The sequence below is a fragment of the Phalaenopsis equestris genome, unplaced genomic scaffold, assembly GCF_001263595.1.
Source record: "Phalaenopsis equestris unplaced genomic scaffold, ASM126359v1 Scaffold000006, whole genome shotgun sequence".
Taxonomy (NCBI): domain Eukaryota; kingdom Viridiplantae; phylum Streptophyta; class Magnoliopsida; order Asparagales; family Orchidaceae; genus Phalaenopsis; species Phalaenopsis equestris.
In genome coordinates, this window is record NW_018164448.1 from 959,148 (window position 1) to 975,718 (window position 16,571).

A 16,571-nucleotide genomic window follows, 5' to 3' on the forward strand; every position below is an offset into this window, starting at 1 on the left:
GAATTTTCCATGCATTTTTTCTCGGCATTTAAATACATACCACAAAATTCTTATTGATTTGTATATTTTACACCTCGACCTTGATTTTTACATTTATATCACCTAAACTCTTGCATTAAAAAATAACATCATTTTAACTTTTAATTTAAAAAGTAATATAAGTGGCATGTATATAAATACTAAAGTTTTGGTGTTAAATATCATTTTAACTACGCTCATAACTATAACTTTTATTGCTACATCTAACTTTTTTTAAATTAATTAAAGTCCATTTAACACAAACAAAAATATGTAAATCGAGAAGAACATGATATCATCTGCTTACTCCTTTTACTGAAGATAGTTTCAGATAAAATGTAGTTCCTTCCAACCATCAAAGGCTGGAATTAAAAAAAAGAAAGAGAAAAAAAAAAGAGCTGCAAGTTTCAGCATCTAATATGCAGATTATGTAAATTCAAAAGATAAAAAATAATTATAAGATAGAGAGAAACACCAGACACCAAAAAAGTAAATAAATCAAACTCCTGTAATGTACAAGCTCGCCGCAAAAACAATGTCACGCTTTATAGCATCGGATGCTGCCTCCATTTTTTTATAGAGGGCAGAGTTCCCCATGATTGAGGCGGCATTTCGGAAATCGCGGGATCATCCAATCGAACGATTGTCCTCACAATTAGACCTTCGGGGACGTCAGTGAGCTCACAAATACTCGCAAATGGAGTTCCCTGCATCGATCACAGGTTGGGTTTGAGTCGCTAAACATGTTTATATGGTTGAATCAGATCTAATGAAAAGATGCAGACCTTTGCCCATTCATAAACGACTTGGACGAGGCCAAATTTGAGGTTTTCTTTCGCGTATTCTTCGGGATAGACTGCCAATTTGAACTGGGATTGAAGTTCCCCAAGTCTGATTGCTGTGTCATACAATCTGCATTTCAATATAAGCATAATACTATCATATGATGAGAAACAAATGAGTAATAATAGAGAAGTTCATAAAGAAAATATTGGAATTTAGCACAGCAAAAATTAGATTTTTCTTTGAACTTGTTGTAGGTATTATAAACAACTTCCTCCTAAAAACTACTCGTGAGCAAATCTTGTTATTAAAAAGCTCCTCCTCACTACAAATTTTTTTGAGATAATTCATAGCCAGACGGAATTGTGGTAGATGTTTGGAAAGAAAAGTTTTGAAAGAAAATACTCCAGAGGGATCCTGCAATATCAAGAGCACTGTAAAAAAGACAACTTTATGCAAAAGATAAATTATAAAGAAAAATAAGATAACAAACTTTGGTGTAATAAACATTTAATGTTCAAGTTCACCAGATAAAGTCAGGCAACCATATGCTTTTGATCTGCATGTATCTTAAGCATGCCTAACTAGAGGAATGCAAAGAATGAGGCAAAAAGACCAATTGCTGAAGGAAAAGAAATGAGGTAAAAAGTAATTGAAGCAGTGGCAGAATTATAATTTAATATGAGAGGGCGAAAGGGTTTTCCAAAAATTTAGGAGAGGAGAAGCTTCTATAATATGCATAATTGCAAGAGATTTTAAGACCAAAATTTTCAAATTATACATAATTTCAGGGAGTCTTTTCAAATCTAAGTGGTGGGATCCTGATTATACGAATGAATTGAAGGCCAACATTCATCGCCATATAGCATTGCAGGTCTCACCACCGTCTTATAAAATTTTCCTTTCAGTCTAAGTTGTACTTTTCTATCACACAAAAGGCCCGAAGCATTCCTCCACTCCAACCAACAAACTTGAATTCTGCTATTAACATCCCCATCTATATCACCATCGCTTTGAATAACGGACCCAAGATATCTAAATCGTTCCCACCATTTAATAATTTGATCACCCAAAGTCATACTTCTGTCACTAGAGCTATTACTACTAAAAATACATTCCATGTATTAATTTTAGTTCTACTTAAATGAAGGCCTTTAAACTCCAATGTGGACCTCCATAATTCAAGTTATTCCTGGGCTTTTTCTTTCGTTTTATCCACGAGAAAGATATCATCAGCAAAAATAATACACCAAGGTACATCCTCCTGTAGATGTCCAGTAAAACCATCCATAATTAAAGCAAAAAGACATGGGCTTAAAGCCGATCCCTGATGTAATCCAATAGAAATAGGAAAATATTTGGTCAATCCTCCTTCAGTTTGAACACAAGTAACAACTCTAGTATGCATATCTTTAATAACTTTGAACAATAGATCCGAGATATTTAAAACATTCACGCTTCGAGATATTTAAAGCGTTCACGCTTTTTAATAATTTGATCACCCATAGTTACAACTCTGTCACTAGAGCTATTACTACTAAAATTACAGTCAATGTATTCAATTTTAGTTCTACTCCAACAAAGGCCTTTAGACTCCAATGTAGACCTCCATAATTTAAGTCTTTCCTGTGCTCTTTTTCTAGTTTTATCCACAAGAAGAATATCATCAGCGTAAACCATACACTCAAAAAGAGTGGGGAAAAAATTGAAGTTTTCCAAGCTTGTTTTCTAAATACAAGAAACCAAATGAATCATAATCAAACCTTACTCCACAATGCACAGGTTCTCATTTATCAATTTATGTCATTTCAGCCGATGAATCTAACTGGCTTGCCAGGAAGATTTGGGCCATAATAAGAGTGGAACCCATTTTTCCGCAATTAATTATCATATTAATATAACTTTCATTCAAGGTCAATTGCCACGAGTTTGCAAATATGCAAAAACTACAAGTTAAAATGGGCAGCATTTTACCACCATATTAAATTCATGTAGAGATTATGATCTTCCAGCCTGAATCCATTTGAGAAATTTACTTCTCAGCCTCATGCAGCTCTTTTGGCGGACATTCTACAAATCTTAGTAGAGTGATGCTAATGGATGTTCTCGACAGAGATTCCAAATTTGGTGCTCCAAGATAGGTTGCAGTGATTTACCAGTGGTAGGGATAGTTTTGGCTTTTTCAGGGTTTTCAAGTTGTCATATCAAGTAAGGCGCAGCGGAGGTATTAGATAACCCAGCGGCTTAGCAAGGCCGAATGAAGAAACTGCTGTTGGTGGGATCATATTGACATGGGGTTACTAAAAAATTCCAAGAAATTATTTGTTAATACAAGAAAATTGCAATTGGGTGAAAGGAGCCTGCATCAAGTTCTTTATTATTCATTTGTTTCTTTACTTGTCGTAAACTTTGCACGATTGATTTCTCCCCCTACTCCTATCTATAAAGCTCTCTTCCTTCACGCTACCTCTTGTCTCTCTCTCCATAGCCATACATTCATCTCATCCACTGAATCTCTTCTCTCTGACCTTCTTAATCCTTCCTTTACACCATATTCTTCATTCCTCAAGAATCAAGGTATCAAATCTCCACCACGATCTTCATCAACCCGCTCACCATCACAAACTCAATTAAATGTTTAAAAAACTGTAATAGACAAGAACAAAATCACACAATTTATCAAGAATATTTGCTCAAAATATATCACTATAACTGATTCCAAAGACTTTGTAAAAATAAATAAAGAGATATTTAAGAAAAATATCACCTCTTTTTCGCTTGAGCAAGCTTAGGAGTAAGAGTTGGTTCAGAAGTGTTCTGCTGTTGGAAAACAAATGCAGACATGATTGCTACAGCTTCTTCAGGTTCTAGGTCATCGAACTGATTGTCAAACAAGCACTCTGTGCATATCAATTCCTCCCCAGAGTTCATCTCACAAGCCACTCTCCCTTTGATTTGGACAACCAGATCAGAATCAATGCAATGAATTTCCTTCAATACATCAATCTACAGGGAAAAAAAGAATGACTCATGAGTAAAATGTAAGTCATGCCCTTGATAAAAAAAATAAAGAAAGTGTCAAAATGATCCCCTGACTCTTTGTAGATAGGCATTTTAGTCCCAAAGTTTATAAAATTGTCAATTTAGTCGTCAGGCACTTTTAATATGGGTTGAAATAGTTTCCAATGAGGATTATTTAATCCCCCATTAAAACAGTTCGGAGACTAATTAAACACTTTTATAAACTCTTGGACTAAAATGACCAATATAAATAGTTAGAGAATAATTTTGGCACTTTACAACAACAACAACAACAAGCCTTTATCTCACTAAGCGGGATTAGCCACATGAATCCTTTTTCTCCATTATGTCTACTTTATAAAAAATTAAACACGTTACAGAAGATACCAAAGAAGAATATTAAATTAAATCAAAGCAAATAAAGAGACCATAAGATCTATGCCCTGATAAAAAAGAATTTAGTAACTCGGGCACTGATTAGCTAGGGTTTATCAAGCATCATGAGAGTCAAAACAGCTCATGCTATTCATTAAGTTTTGGATCGTATGATAAACTTAATTTAATTTCCACATATCATAGAAAACCATACTCTGCCCTGAAAATCTGGCATCTGTTGCAGTGCTTCATCTGACATTTGGAACTTCAAAGCGTTGACTTCTTCCATGCGTTTATGCCGTTCCTTCAATAACAGAAGGTGCTCTTTCAACTTAATGCATCCATGACACTTGTTCTCAGCCATCTTTTGCAGTATTTTATTATGCATGTGATATCTCTCCACAGCAACCACATCTTTGAGCTTGAGATCTGATATAGTATAACGGAAAACAAAAAAAAAAGGTTAGAAGAGAGAACAACAAGTTATTTCCCTTTCCCATACATACCGTTAACAAACTTATCTGTGTTTTAAGAGATGATTGTTATAACAATGGAAGGAATGAGTAACAAGAGATGACATTGCCGACTATATTTGTGAAAAACGTGGGAATTAAATCCCAAGTGGAAAACATGAGATAAAATTCCTATTTTACAGAAATTAAATTGAGATAGTTCTTATTTAGCTAGCTATCATTATCTTTCATATTCAAGGCAAATTTTGATTGTAATTCTTCTACATTTAAGACTTCCTTTAGGTTATTGTTGCTGTATAGAAGCTGCTCTGAGAGAATGAATAAAGAAAGTATGATACTGTAATACCCATAGAAACATTAAGACAAATAAAGTGTGATAAAATAGGCTAATTAAATGATTAATTATTACTCAAATTAAATAGTATTTAATTATTTTAAATAATTATTAAGTTATTTATAAGTTCTCATTTCATAAAAAAGACTAAAAACAGCAATAGGAAATTAAGGACCAATAAAACCACCAGCAAAAGTTAATAAGCGATATTCTAATCAGACATGGAACAAAAATAGCAGCTAGTACAAAATCCATTTGTTACCAATAGATGGATGAAACAAAGAAACAAAATAATCACTATTTAGGTTCTAACTTTTAACTAAATGAAAAATTAAGAGAGTTCTTCCTACACTAACAAATCATTCCTATGCAAGGCCCAAGTACAATCTATACAGTCAAACCAGTTATAATTGCAGATTATTTTAATAAAGAATCAAATTTATTTTGCAAAGCAAACATCAAAAGAGCACAAACTTGCTACTTGTGTTACACCCACTTAATCAAAAAACAAATCAAATAAAGCATTGTGATTTTCTAAAGTAAAAAGAAAATCAAATCAAAATAAGAAAACATTATGCTTGAGAATTATAGGTCTGCTAGACAACTGTATTTCCTGCTTCTAACAGTATAACAATGGAAGTAATCTACCAAAACATGTTTCTATTCCCACACATATGACCATAATATTCAAATGAACCAGGAAAAGAAAATATTTATAAAAAAACGTAAGACATGGAAAATCTGAGGCATTTTGCAGCAAAAATTCTTTAAGCAATTCAAATGTCGTACCTTTTACAGGATCAAGAAGAGGGGGATAGTTAGTTCCATCACGCCTATGTTCTAACAGCTGCTGAACAGTTTTAGAGTAAACTGCATTTTTTGGATCCTCAAGAAGACCTACTTGATCAATTTTTATTTTAGGATGGCAAATACCAATGAATTCTTTATTTTCAATTTCTCTGACTTCATAGTTCATCCCAGCTGCATTACCACGGTCAGGCAACTTTATATTTATAACACCAGATCCTTTTCGCGAGCTAACTGATGTAAAATACTCTTCATCCATGCCCCTCTTTCCTTTAGGTTGAATGAAATAACCCTGTGGAGTATTGTTATTTTCTTTCTCTTGAAACTTATCCATGGGGGCTGCCGAAGATTGCAAAGATGAGGCCATATCTGTTGTCAATACCAGAACAACATACTTTTTATGCGCAATAGATGGAGTTTTAACGATTACACCTAGTAAGTGATCATCATCCTGCCATTCCATTTAAAAAAAAGGCCTGTAAGAAATAGAGAATTAAGCAGCTAACAAGTAGCTTTTGTCAATCACTGATTTTCTACTAAAATTTTGCTATTCAAACTTAAGATAATTTTGAAGAAGAAAAACATTCTATTTGGTAATGCTTTGTTTCATAACAAACTAGACTTCTCATTATCAATATAGATTAAGAAACAAAAATACCTGAACATAAGAATAAACTAAAAGATTGTCAATGTAATTTAAGCACTTAAAAACATTTCTCGCGGTACCCTTAAAGATATGAAGATACTAAAGCACAATAGTAAAAAGACGATAGTAATTCTGAGAGGAAAACTCACATATTGCGATTTAACAACCACCACTCTACCAAGTGAAAGAAACGGTTGTGCCAAATGGGACTGCATGACTACCTCTGATATATGATCCCTGTATGCTTCAGCTTGTAGAGTCATCTCAAAGTATTCCTCAATAGCAGGTTCACCTTTTATACATCTAATATCGCAGAAAGAAACTTCATAAATATATATATACATATATACCAAAAAAAAATACACAATGAAGTGTTTTCATGTGCTTACAAATGCAATGAAAGAGCAAAGTACGAGAACAGAAATATAAATGTGTCAGAAAGAATCCCACAAATATGTACCAAACTTGCCCGACCACAAGCTAAGGATAATCGTTAACAAATAATTATGATGGTATACATGTAAAAAGCACATTAGAAATAGGAATACATGATGTCCACATACAGTAATCCATACATAACTGAATGTACATACGAGCATATTGAAGAACATATAAATGCACACAAACGCAGTGCACATAAACAGATACTAGCATGTATGCTTGTCAATGCAAATGCAAACATCCATCCGTCAGTACAAATGTATATATGCATGCCAACTTTTATTATTAAAAATACTATACATAGTATATTATATTCAATGGTGCTGCATATGGAAATGAATTATAAAATAACAGTGATTTAAAATCATAATTTTTACTAAGTATTGAATCTTGTTGGTACTATTACACAAGAGAATAGAGAGATGTTACAATCATACAGCTATATAGCCAAAGCATGTCAACAAACTCTTAGAATTATCATTGACTACTTGTTTTTTTCCTTATGAATCCTATTTCAGCCACATTTAGTATCAGATCTGTGCAAGTCTTTTGCATAACTCCTAGCCATATTATTTTGTGAATACTCTCTTTCGTCCACAGTCCTACATTAATTCTACAAACTTAACTTATTCTACCCTCTTATTTTCGAGTATCTCATTTTCATACATGCCCCATCTACAATCCCTCTGATATAATCAATTCTCACCCAATCACTTCTTCCTTTTAAATACAAAAATATTATAATTTTCATTTGTTGTCCAGAAATAAAAATCATATGGCATACAGATCCAGTTGCAGCTTTAAAAACAAATTAACTTCAGAACCCCTTGACATTCTTTTGTTGCATAGTGTATATGAGACAATTCTTCCTTTTAACTAATCAACTTATACTCGAGAAGTTGTTTTCTCATTTATTCACATTCTTTATTATAATAGAACAAAAATACTGAGACTGATCACTAAAAATTTCAATTGATGTTCCAGTTATGTTGACTAATAATTGCAAATTATTCAGACACTAAAATTACACATCTTGTAACAGACCTTGTCTTATAGTTATACTAATCAGAAGCATTTTATATTCCAAAATTCTTTTCCATTTTACCAACTTTTTACTATGGAAAGGTTTCAAGTATCAGAACAGCATCATTTTCATGTAGCATAAATCTTAAAAAAAATTTTGTAAACATTTCCATTAAAAATGCTAAAGGGTAAAAACAATATGTTGATCATTGATATAATTCTCCTGCTATTTTAAGCTTTTTTTATGACTCCACAAACTACTTTTAACACTAGTTTTTATAACATAAAAAAACTTTAACTACATTGGACATAACTAATTTTTCATTAATATCTTACAAATATAATTTGTGAGAAACAAGATAACGCTTTTTCGAAAGTAATACGCAAAATATGAAAAACGATTTAAAACTATATATACATTTGCATTCTTTTCCCTCGTTTTTCATACTCTGCAAATTAGTTTTGAAAAAATATTATCTTGTTTATCACAAATTTTAAGCCCATATCTTTTTGCTTTAGTTATGAATGCTCTTATTGGGCATTTACAGGAGGATGTATGTAACTTGGTGTATGCTTTTATGCTTTTCACTGATGATATCCTTCTTGTGGATATGACTAGAGAAGGAGTTATAGAAAAAACTTGAATTATGTAGGTCTACATTGGAGTCTAAAGGCCTTCGTCTGAGTATAACTAAAACTGAATTCATGGAATGTAATTTTAGTAGTAGTAGCTTTAGTGTTAGTGAGCTCTAGTGACAGAAGTGTGACTTTGGGTGATCAAATTATTAAAAGGTGTGAACGATTTAGATATCTTGGGTCCGTTGTTCAAAGCGATGGTGATATAGATGGGGATGTTATTAGTAAAATTCAAGTTGGTTGGCTGAAGTGGAGGAATGCATCTGGCCTATCGTGTGATAGAAAAGTACCTCTAGAAAGAAAAATTTTATAAGACTGTGGTGAGACCTACAATGCTCTATGGTGCAAAATATTGGTCTTTAAAAGAGAAGCAAAAAACAAAGTTAAGTGTTGTTGAGATAAAAATGCTCAAGTAGATAAGTGGCTTGACACTTAGAGACAAAATATGAAATGAATATATCCACAATAGGCTAGGTGTAGCTCCAGTGGTGGACAAGATTACAGAGTCGGCTTAGATGGTTTGGTTATATTAAACGTCGACCATCTGATGATCTGGTTAGAAGGTTAGAAGAGTAGATGTTTCTGGTTAGAAGAGTAGATGTTTTAGATTCAATTTATGTTAAGAAAGATAGAGGTAGACCTAAAACGATTTAGGCATAATGTATAAGAAATAATCTTAATCTATTAGATTTAAACGAAAATATGACACTCAATATGACAAAAGGATAAAGGTTTGTTTGTTGTTGATGTATTAATTTTATTAGGACTCCATAAAAAATATTCATCATATAAAATCAAATTTACCATCGAATATAGAAATGAATTTTTAAAGCATATATTTCATTACCCACTTCCATAACTTCACTATATGACTTACAAGTTTGAAAGTAAAAAAAAATATAAGAATTTGACATATCTCATTCTTAAAGAGTGTTACCATAGTTTTTCTTCTCTATATGATTATTTTAGAAGGAAATATTAAACAAGCCACTTAAATATCTCACTTAGTTCTTCAAATCTCGATAGAAACTCAACTTACAACTAAAACTCTAATTTTCTCCTTTTGTACTTACCCTACTATACAAATCATTAAGATAGTTGTAACTTTTGTAATGCTAAGTACCGTTCTTTGCAAGATATCTCACTTCTTTATAACTATTACATGTCTCATAAGTACTTGTAACTTTTAATAGTAAACAAAATCAATATTTTCCCTGATTTTTTTTGCAACTTCTCATATTATCACTAAATCTCCTTATGTCATTTTGGTATTCCATAATTTATTTCAAAGTGCTCATGCCCTCTCTAGCTTATTGATGCTTAATCAAAGATCATGTTTTAATGATGCAGCCCTTTTATCATTACCAATCAGGAAATAAGTTTTCGATTCTTGAAATTAATCATTTTGGGGAAAATATACACTAAAATTATTTTGGACTTATTTTTGTAGCGAGTTTTATGACTAAAAACAGTAAGGACACAATATGCAAGTGCAGCTAATCGTATATCAAACTGATATGAAAACAGATTTACTACCAATTATAAACATATATCATATCACCCAAAAAAAATTCAACCATCACAAACTCAAGTTTGTTGCTTCCAAATATGCAGAAAATGACCTAGTTCGAAATCATGCTGCAATAAGCAAGCTAAATCTCATCATAAGGTGCCTTAAGTAGTAGGACCATGGCCATGATATTCACAGTGTAGATTAACTAATCAATTGCTAATGCAAAGTAATAAGAATTGCCACAAAAATGCAATTGTCTTAACATCAATAGAAATTATACCTTAGCAAATATGGTGGAATATTGAGAAATTTTGATCATCTTGCAGGTAAAAACTCTCCATATAATTGTAGCAATAATAAGCGTAAACGGTATGTGGTTGATAACACTAAAAAAATATGGTTTGTGATTTAGAAAGGAACATAGAGGTGCTCTCAAATTGGCAAGGGTTTCCTGATGTTGAGATGCCAGTAGAGCAATCAATGAGTGCAAAGGCTAGTGGAGGTATTCAACTAGAAGAGATATTATTGTCCTACGAGTACACCAAATTGGCCTTAAAATAATTTGCTTTCAATCATCAATAGTTACATCTAAATACAAGCCATCAATCCATATTTTAGAGAAATAGGCTCACAATGATAAAGCAAAATACTTTTGAGTTATAAATCTAATTACATATAAAATTTATTTAATACTAAAAAACATTTAAATTTAAACCTAACATTATCCAAGGAGAACAATTAATCCTAATAAAATAATCAACTTAAAAAGTTAAAATTTTGAAAAAAATAAATAGCAGCTTAACACGGGATGAAAATGGGCCCAATTTAAATTTTCCATGGCTTGTTTTGACTTTTTGCAACTGGGCTATAGCCAATTGGGCTTTTGCAGGATAACATGGCTTGATTAGTTGTTTATATTGCATCATTTCGCTGCTTATATATGTAGTACTTTCGGATCATAGAATTCATATTCACTTTACCAAGCATGATGCTTGGTCTCCTTGCTTCTAATTATTTAAAAATTAAAATCTTTGTTCATTAAATTTATTTCTTACAAAAACTAAAATTGTAGATTGCTCAAATTTAAAGTAAAGAGTAAATTTAATGAAGTTTATAGCTTTGATTTTTCTCCTTTAACATGCTTATGTGGAACATTTTAAGTGATTTTAGATGTAATTGAGTTAATAGTTCATCCGCACAATCACTCCATATCATATTTTCTGAGTGAAATTATGAAAATGTACATTTATTATCATGATTTCATATTCATAATTTAGGTAAAAAACTTTATTAAATATTTTAGGCATCATAAACCAAAATAATTGTGAAGATTGAGTTAATGAGTGAATAATAAAATATCCTTGGGCTATTTAGTGGTGATTACTGTAGTTTTAATTTTTTTAATGTCCAATTTAATCACTCAAGTTATCAAATGTTGGCCTTTTTTCACACTTTTGTCATCTCATCTATCTAGAATTGATAGGAGCTACTCCCATGAGTCTTTCATTGCAAGCAATTTTTACCACTAAAACTATCCCATGAGAAATACTCTATAGTGTTGAGCATACCAATGAATAGTGATGAGAAGGAATAGTTGAGAAAGTTGGAATCCACCATAGTGATGATAACGAAAACTATCCAAACCTCGTTCACCAAAATATAAAATGTGTAAGAATGTCAACATTTGCTTCTCACAAACATCGGTTGTCAACTCTATGCTAGTTGGGGTCCTGCAGTGCCCCAATACTCGGGTAGGCATATTGGTGCTTGCCAAGGGAGACTCGACGCTAGTAGGGGTCCTGCAGCGCCATTTTTTGCCTTCAGAACAAAGCGCTAGTAAACTCGACACCCAACACCATGTTTCCTTGATAGAGCGCCAGAAAACCCAATGCCCAATATCATTTATCCATGACAAAGCATAAGGAAACTTGACGCTCAAGAGGGGCACAATCGCGCCTATAATTGAATTTATGCAGTTGGGAGTCTTTAGTTTCACAAGTCTGTTTTGTACATTGGAGTTGGATTTCACAAGTTTTCTTGTGCGAAAGAGAGAGGAGAAGCATCACTTAGAGTTCCAAGTTATAGAGAGACTTGAGTGTGGTGTAATATGCACATTTCTTCTCATTTTTTATACTGAATTTATCGGTGTGGTGTGGTTCCATTTTCGTGCTTTTTCATGTTAAATTTTGATGTTCTTGCGTTTTTTTGTGATCTCTTGTTGGCGTGCTTCAATTAAAAAATTTATTTTGAATTGCTTGAATTAGAGTTTCACATTTCTTAGTAATTTAATCTCTTCACAACAATTAGAACTCTAAGAATTGGGGTTCGAGGTTTCCCATAGCTGCAAGCCCCTATTGTTAATTAATTCTCCTGATAACGGAGAGCACTTTTGATTAAGACCAATAATTAAGCGCTAAATAATCAGGCTTAGCATATAACAACATCATATTTAAGATTTGAAGTTATAAAATTATCTTTGTTTGCTTAAGAGCAGATGGTGACGAACATGATCAAGTCCCCATGATTTCGTCATCCTGGGTTGTCCAATTCCCTGATCTACTTAATCAATGGAGATAATTGACCCAACATAACAGAAGAACCATTGTCAATAGCCATGTGTTGTTTCTTTCAAGAGAACATTATAGACATGGGGTGAACATTTGCTTAAGAGAGCAAATTCAAGTCAACTTAGCTAACAAAGAGCTTTGAGTCCTATCAATTATACCTTAAATTTCAAAACCCAAATAAAAAAAACCTATTTAGGAGGAACATAAGAGCAACAATCGTGTTGTAACATAATTGAGCCTTATACGCCAAACTATCGGATGAAACCTACCTACCAAATCACTTGATAGAATCAACTAATCAAACCATCTTATGGAACCTACTGGCCAAACCACCAGATGGAGCTTATTGGCCAAGCCACTCAATCAGAGAGCTTTAGTTGTAACTGCTTCACTATGGAGTCATTGGGCCAAACAATGCAGACAGGTGATACACGTCACGTCCTTATAGGCATGAGATTATTTTGTGTGAATTTAATGGTATAATAATATGATGGTTGCTCTTTGTGAGCTTAGGTTAATCTTACATTTATCATTCTTGACAAACTATTATTGAGGGTGGACAAAATTTTGCTTAAGCATTTAGTGATAGAATTTTCATTTAAATATTTTTAGATTTTTTTTTTAATTTCCAAATTCTTTATTTTTTTAGATAGACCTCTCCAATTAAAACTCACTTTCGACAAGATCACCATTGGGGCTTTGAACATTTGAAAATTGTCAATTTTACCTTGCTTGGATCGGGTTCAAAATTGACATTCATTGAATTTATTTAAACTTTGAAGCTTAACTTTGAAAGTGCACACCTTTGGTTGAAATATTCTATTAACTCGACCATCATTGAAATTTTGGTTGATTGATTTGAACATTGTCGACTCTGCCATACTTAAAGAGGGTTGGGTTCAAAAGTTCTATTATTTGAATTTAAATAGAAATTGAGCTTAACTTTAGAAGTGACCCTCTGGTTGAAAATATTCAATGAACTCGATCATCATTAGGAATTTAAAAAATGTTTATTTATAATTTGATTAAATTTAGTGGCTTGAGCATTCAAAAACATATTTTTCCTATCAACTCCAATCCATATTAGGAGGAGAACCAGACTGTGGGCTCATTCTTGTCAATCTTAGTCCACATCAATGAATTGGATCAAACTAGCCAAATGTGGGACTTACTACTCCACCCTATAGATAGAGCTACTAGCTCAAGAGTGTGCATTGTTTAATAATTTTTAGGTTGATTTCTTAAGAAGATATTTTTGCATTTATTTGAGTGTCTTACATGCTTCTCAGACCGCAAAATTCTCATATCACGTGGATAATCATTTAGCACATTGGTCAGAGCACATGTAGCTGTGATTCTTAGTGTATTTCTATGATATACTCGCACGGACCATGAGACATTTAATGTTCTTCAAGGTGGTGTGCATGACTCAAACACAAATAGACGAGGGGAAAGTGAAAGGAAGAACGTGCAAGATATCATTTTAAAGACCTAAAAATCACCTTATGCCTACTATTATAGGAGTGGGGGAGATCCGGTGGCAAGCATGCAAGATTTTGATTTTATGCCCCCTAAATACCGTCTTCTGTTAGATTGTGTAGAAAGTATTATGGATCCAGTGGCATCCTTAATTTGTAGTTCACGAGCTTTATTTTGATCGCATTTCATCAGAGCAAATTCAATTTAGTTATCTTTTCTGAGTGGTGTTTAGAAAAATTTTTGGCAACCTCTTAATGTCATCCCCGCTTGGGGGCTACCTTAGGAAGCTGAGTATTACCACCACACCTAACAAAGTGTTCATGGTTATTGTCGTGGGATACCGCAACAAAATATCTTTTTACCGGTCACATTAAGCAAGATGCGCATAGACCTTCAATATTTGTAAAGAAAAACAACAAGATTTCCTTTTCTCATTGGAACAAGTATGGGTACTTGATCTACATTTTTATAATATTAGTCGTATTTTTATTGTTCACTTTTACCAATTTGTTCAACCCCTGCCATCGTGAATTTTGGCAGAATTTCAACAGTCTCCCAGCGACTTCTTTTTTGAGGGGCTATATTGGAGACTCTGTCATACCATCACACCACAATGCATAGCTGGTGTTGTAAAATCTGCAACCTAAATAAAAATTTACCCATCACACCTAACAAGATGTGCATAGGCCTTCGATACTTGCAACGTAGTGAAACAGGATTTCCATGTTGGGTTGGAATAACTCGAACGGATATTTAAAGCAGGATTCCTCACCGGTTTGGAACAACCCGAACGGGTACTTAATATACATGCGTATACCTTTTAAGTGCAAGACATCAATTTGGCGAACCTGCATTAATCCTTCTATAGTAAGTAAAAACATTTTGAACACCAAAGCAGCTTGTTGATTCTGGCACCAGATGTTAAGCATGCTTAATCCTGAATCTATGATCTCTAGCTTCATTAGCAGATTTCACAGAATCAAACAAATCCAAGACCAAGTCATTTGCTCTGTCTCCAACAGCATGCACTGCAACTGAAGTTCAGACTTTTTTAACCTTATATGGCTTCAATAATTATTCAAAATCTGACACTTGCAAATTGCAGTTATGAGGATCGTCCTCATAAGGCACATAGAAAAATGCGTTGATAAATTCCAAAGAACCATCAGCAAATGCTTTGAGACCACCTTTGTAGATCCACTTGCTCCCATATCAACCATGGTGGTCGCTCCCTTCATCAAAACATACTTACTTGCCCTGATCATGACATCTTCCCTTTCATGGACTGAGATTTCGGATTAGCATATGAGCAGGCTCCACTTGCAGAATTCGGTCTTTGAGCGCGAGGGAGTGCAAGGAGCTTGGCTGCAGGAAGAAGCAGCGTGGGTAAGGAGACACAGAGAGCAAACTTTGCTGCATGTGAGATTTGAAGCGGTGCTGAGAGACGCTCGAGACTGAATGGCAGAGGGAAGGGTTGCCAAAGAGGGGAGCTGGTTCACGGGTTTTGGCCTGACGGGGGAAGCAGGTGATGCAAAATGGGGAAGAGCAGTTACATGGATCTGCCAATCAGCAAGAAGAGCAGTGGCATTGAGGCGGCAAGAGGAGCAGTGGCATTGAGGGAGAGTGACAGTTTGCTCTGACAATTCATGGAAGGTGGAGGAAGGGAGGTGTCGTAACCTGAGACAGCGAGGCGGGGAAGGATGAAGACCTACTGGACTGGAAGATCTGCTGCAGCCGTGAGTTGCTTTGCCAGTGAGTTGTATGGCAAATGGAGGAACTTAGCGTGTGAGAGGAAGCAGTAGAGAAAGAGGGAGACTTACGGGGAGGTAGGGGCCTAAATTTGTGCCGCGGGAGATGAGTAGATGAAGGCTTCAGCGTGGAGATTGCAGCAGGGAAGCAAGGGGTGGAAAAGGTTGGGCTGCTGCCCACTTAGGCTCTCAACTGTGCGGAAAAAGGAGAAAAAGAATGCCTGAGGGAGAGTGAGGCTTTGAGTGGGATAAGGATCTCTAATTTTGCATGAGAGAAGAATAGCGTTAGTTTAGCAAGTAGAGTGGTATGCATGTAAAAATCTCCGGTTTAATCATGTCTCCTGCATGAAAAAATATTACATCTGGTATCTGCAGATGACATCCAACCGGAAATGAGCAAATGTAGTACACTCTGAGTGTAATTTGAGCCTAATCTTCTCTAAATGGTTGTCCGCACATGCGGGCAACCATATGTAATATTTTTTCCTCTGGCAAGGTGAATGATATGCGCGTAAAGCAGGAGTACAAACGTCTGCAGAGGAGAGACTAGGTGAGATTTTGGGTGCGAGATATCTTGGGTTGCTAGAGCAAGATAAATAAGGGTGACATGAGCTTTAATAGCAATATATAATAATCAACATTAAATTTATTAAATAATTGTCTATATTTATTAAATTTAATAGGAATAAATAATAATCTATATATAT

At 34.0% G+C, this 16,571-nt stretch overlaps 1 protein-coding gene across 1 annotated transcript in view; it reads right to left on the reverse strand.

Moving 5' to 3' along the window:
• Positions 1-365: 365 nt before the first annotated feature.
• The window catches only part of LOC110018192 (DExH-box ATP-dependent RNA helicase DExH11), a 60,389-nt gene continuing 44,183 nt past the window's right edge, over positions 366-16,571 (reverse strand). The window contains 7 exon segments of the mRNA XM_020715428.1: positions 366-644; positions 647-725; positions 804-930; positions 3,569-3,807; positions 4,412-4,626; positions 5,794-6,262; positions 6,607-6,760. Of these exon segments, the coding sequence (XP_020571087.1) occupies positions 517-644; positions 647-725; positions 804-930; positions 3,569-3,807; positions 4,412-4,626; positions 5,794-6,262; positions 6,607-6,760 (1,411 nt within the window). The 3' untranslated portion in view covers positions 366-516.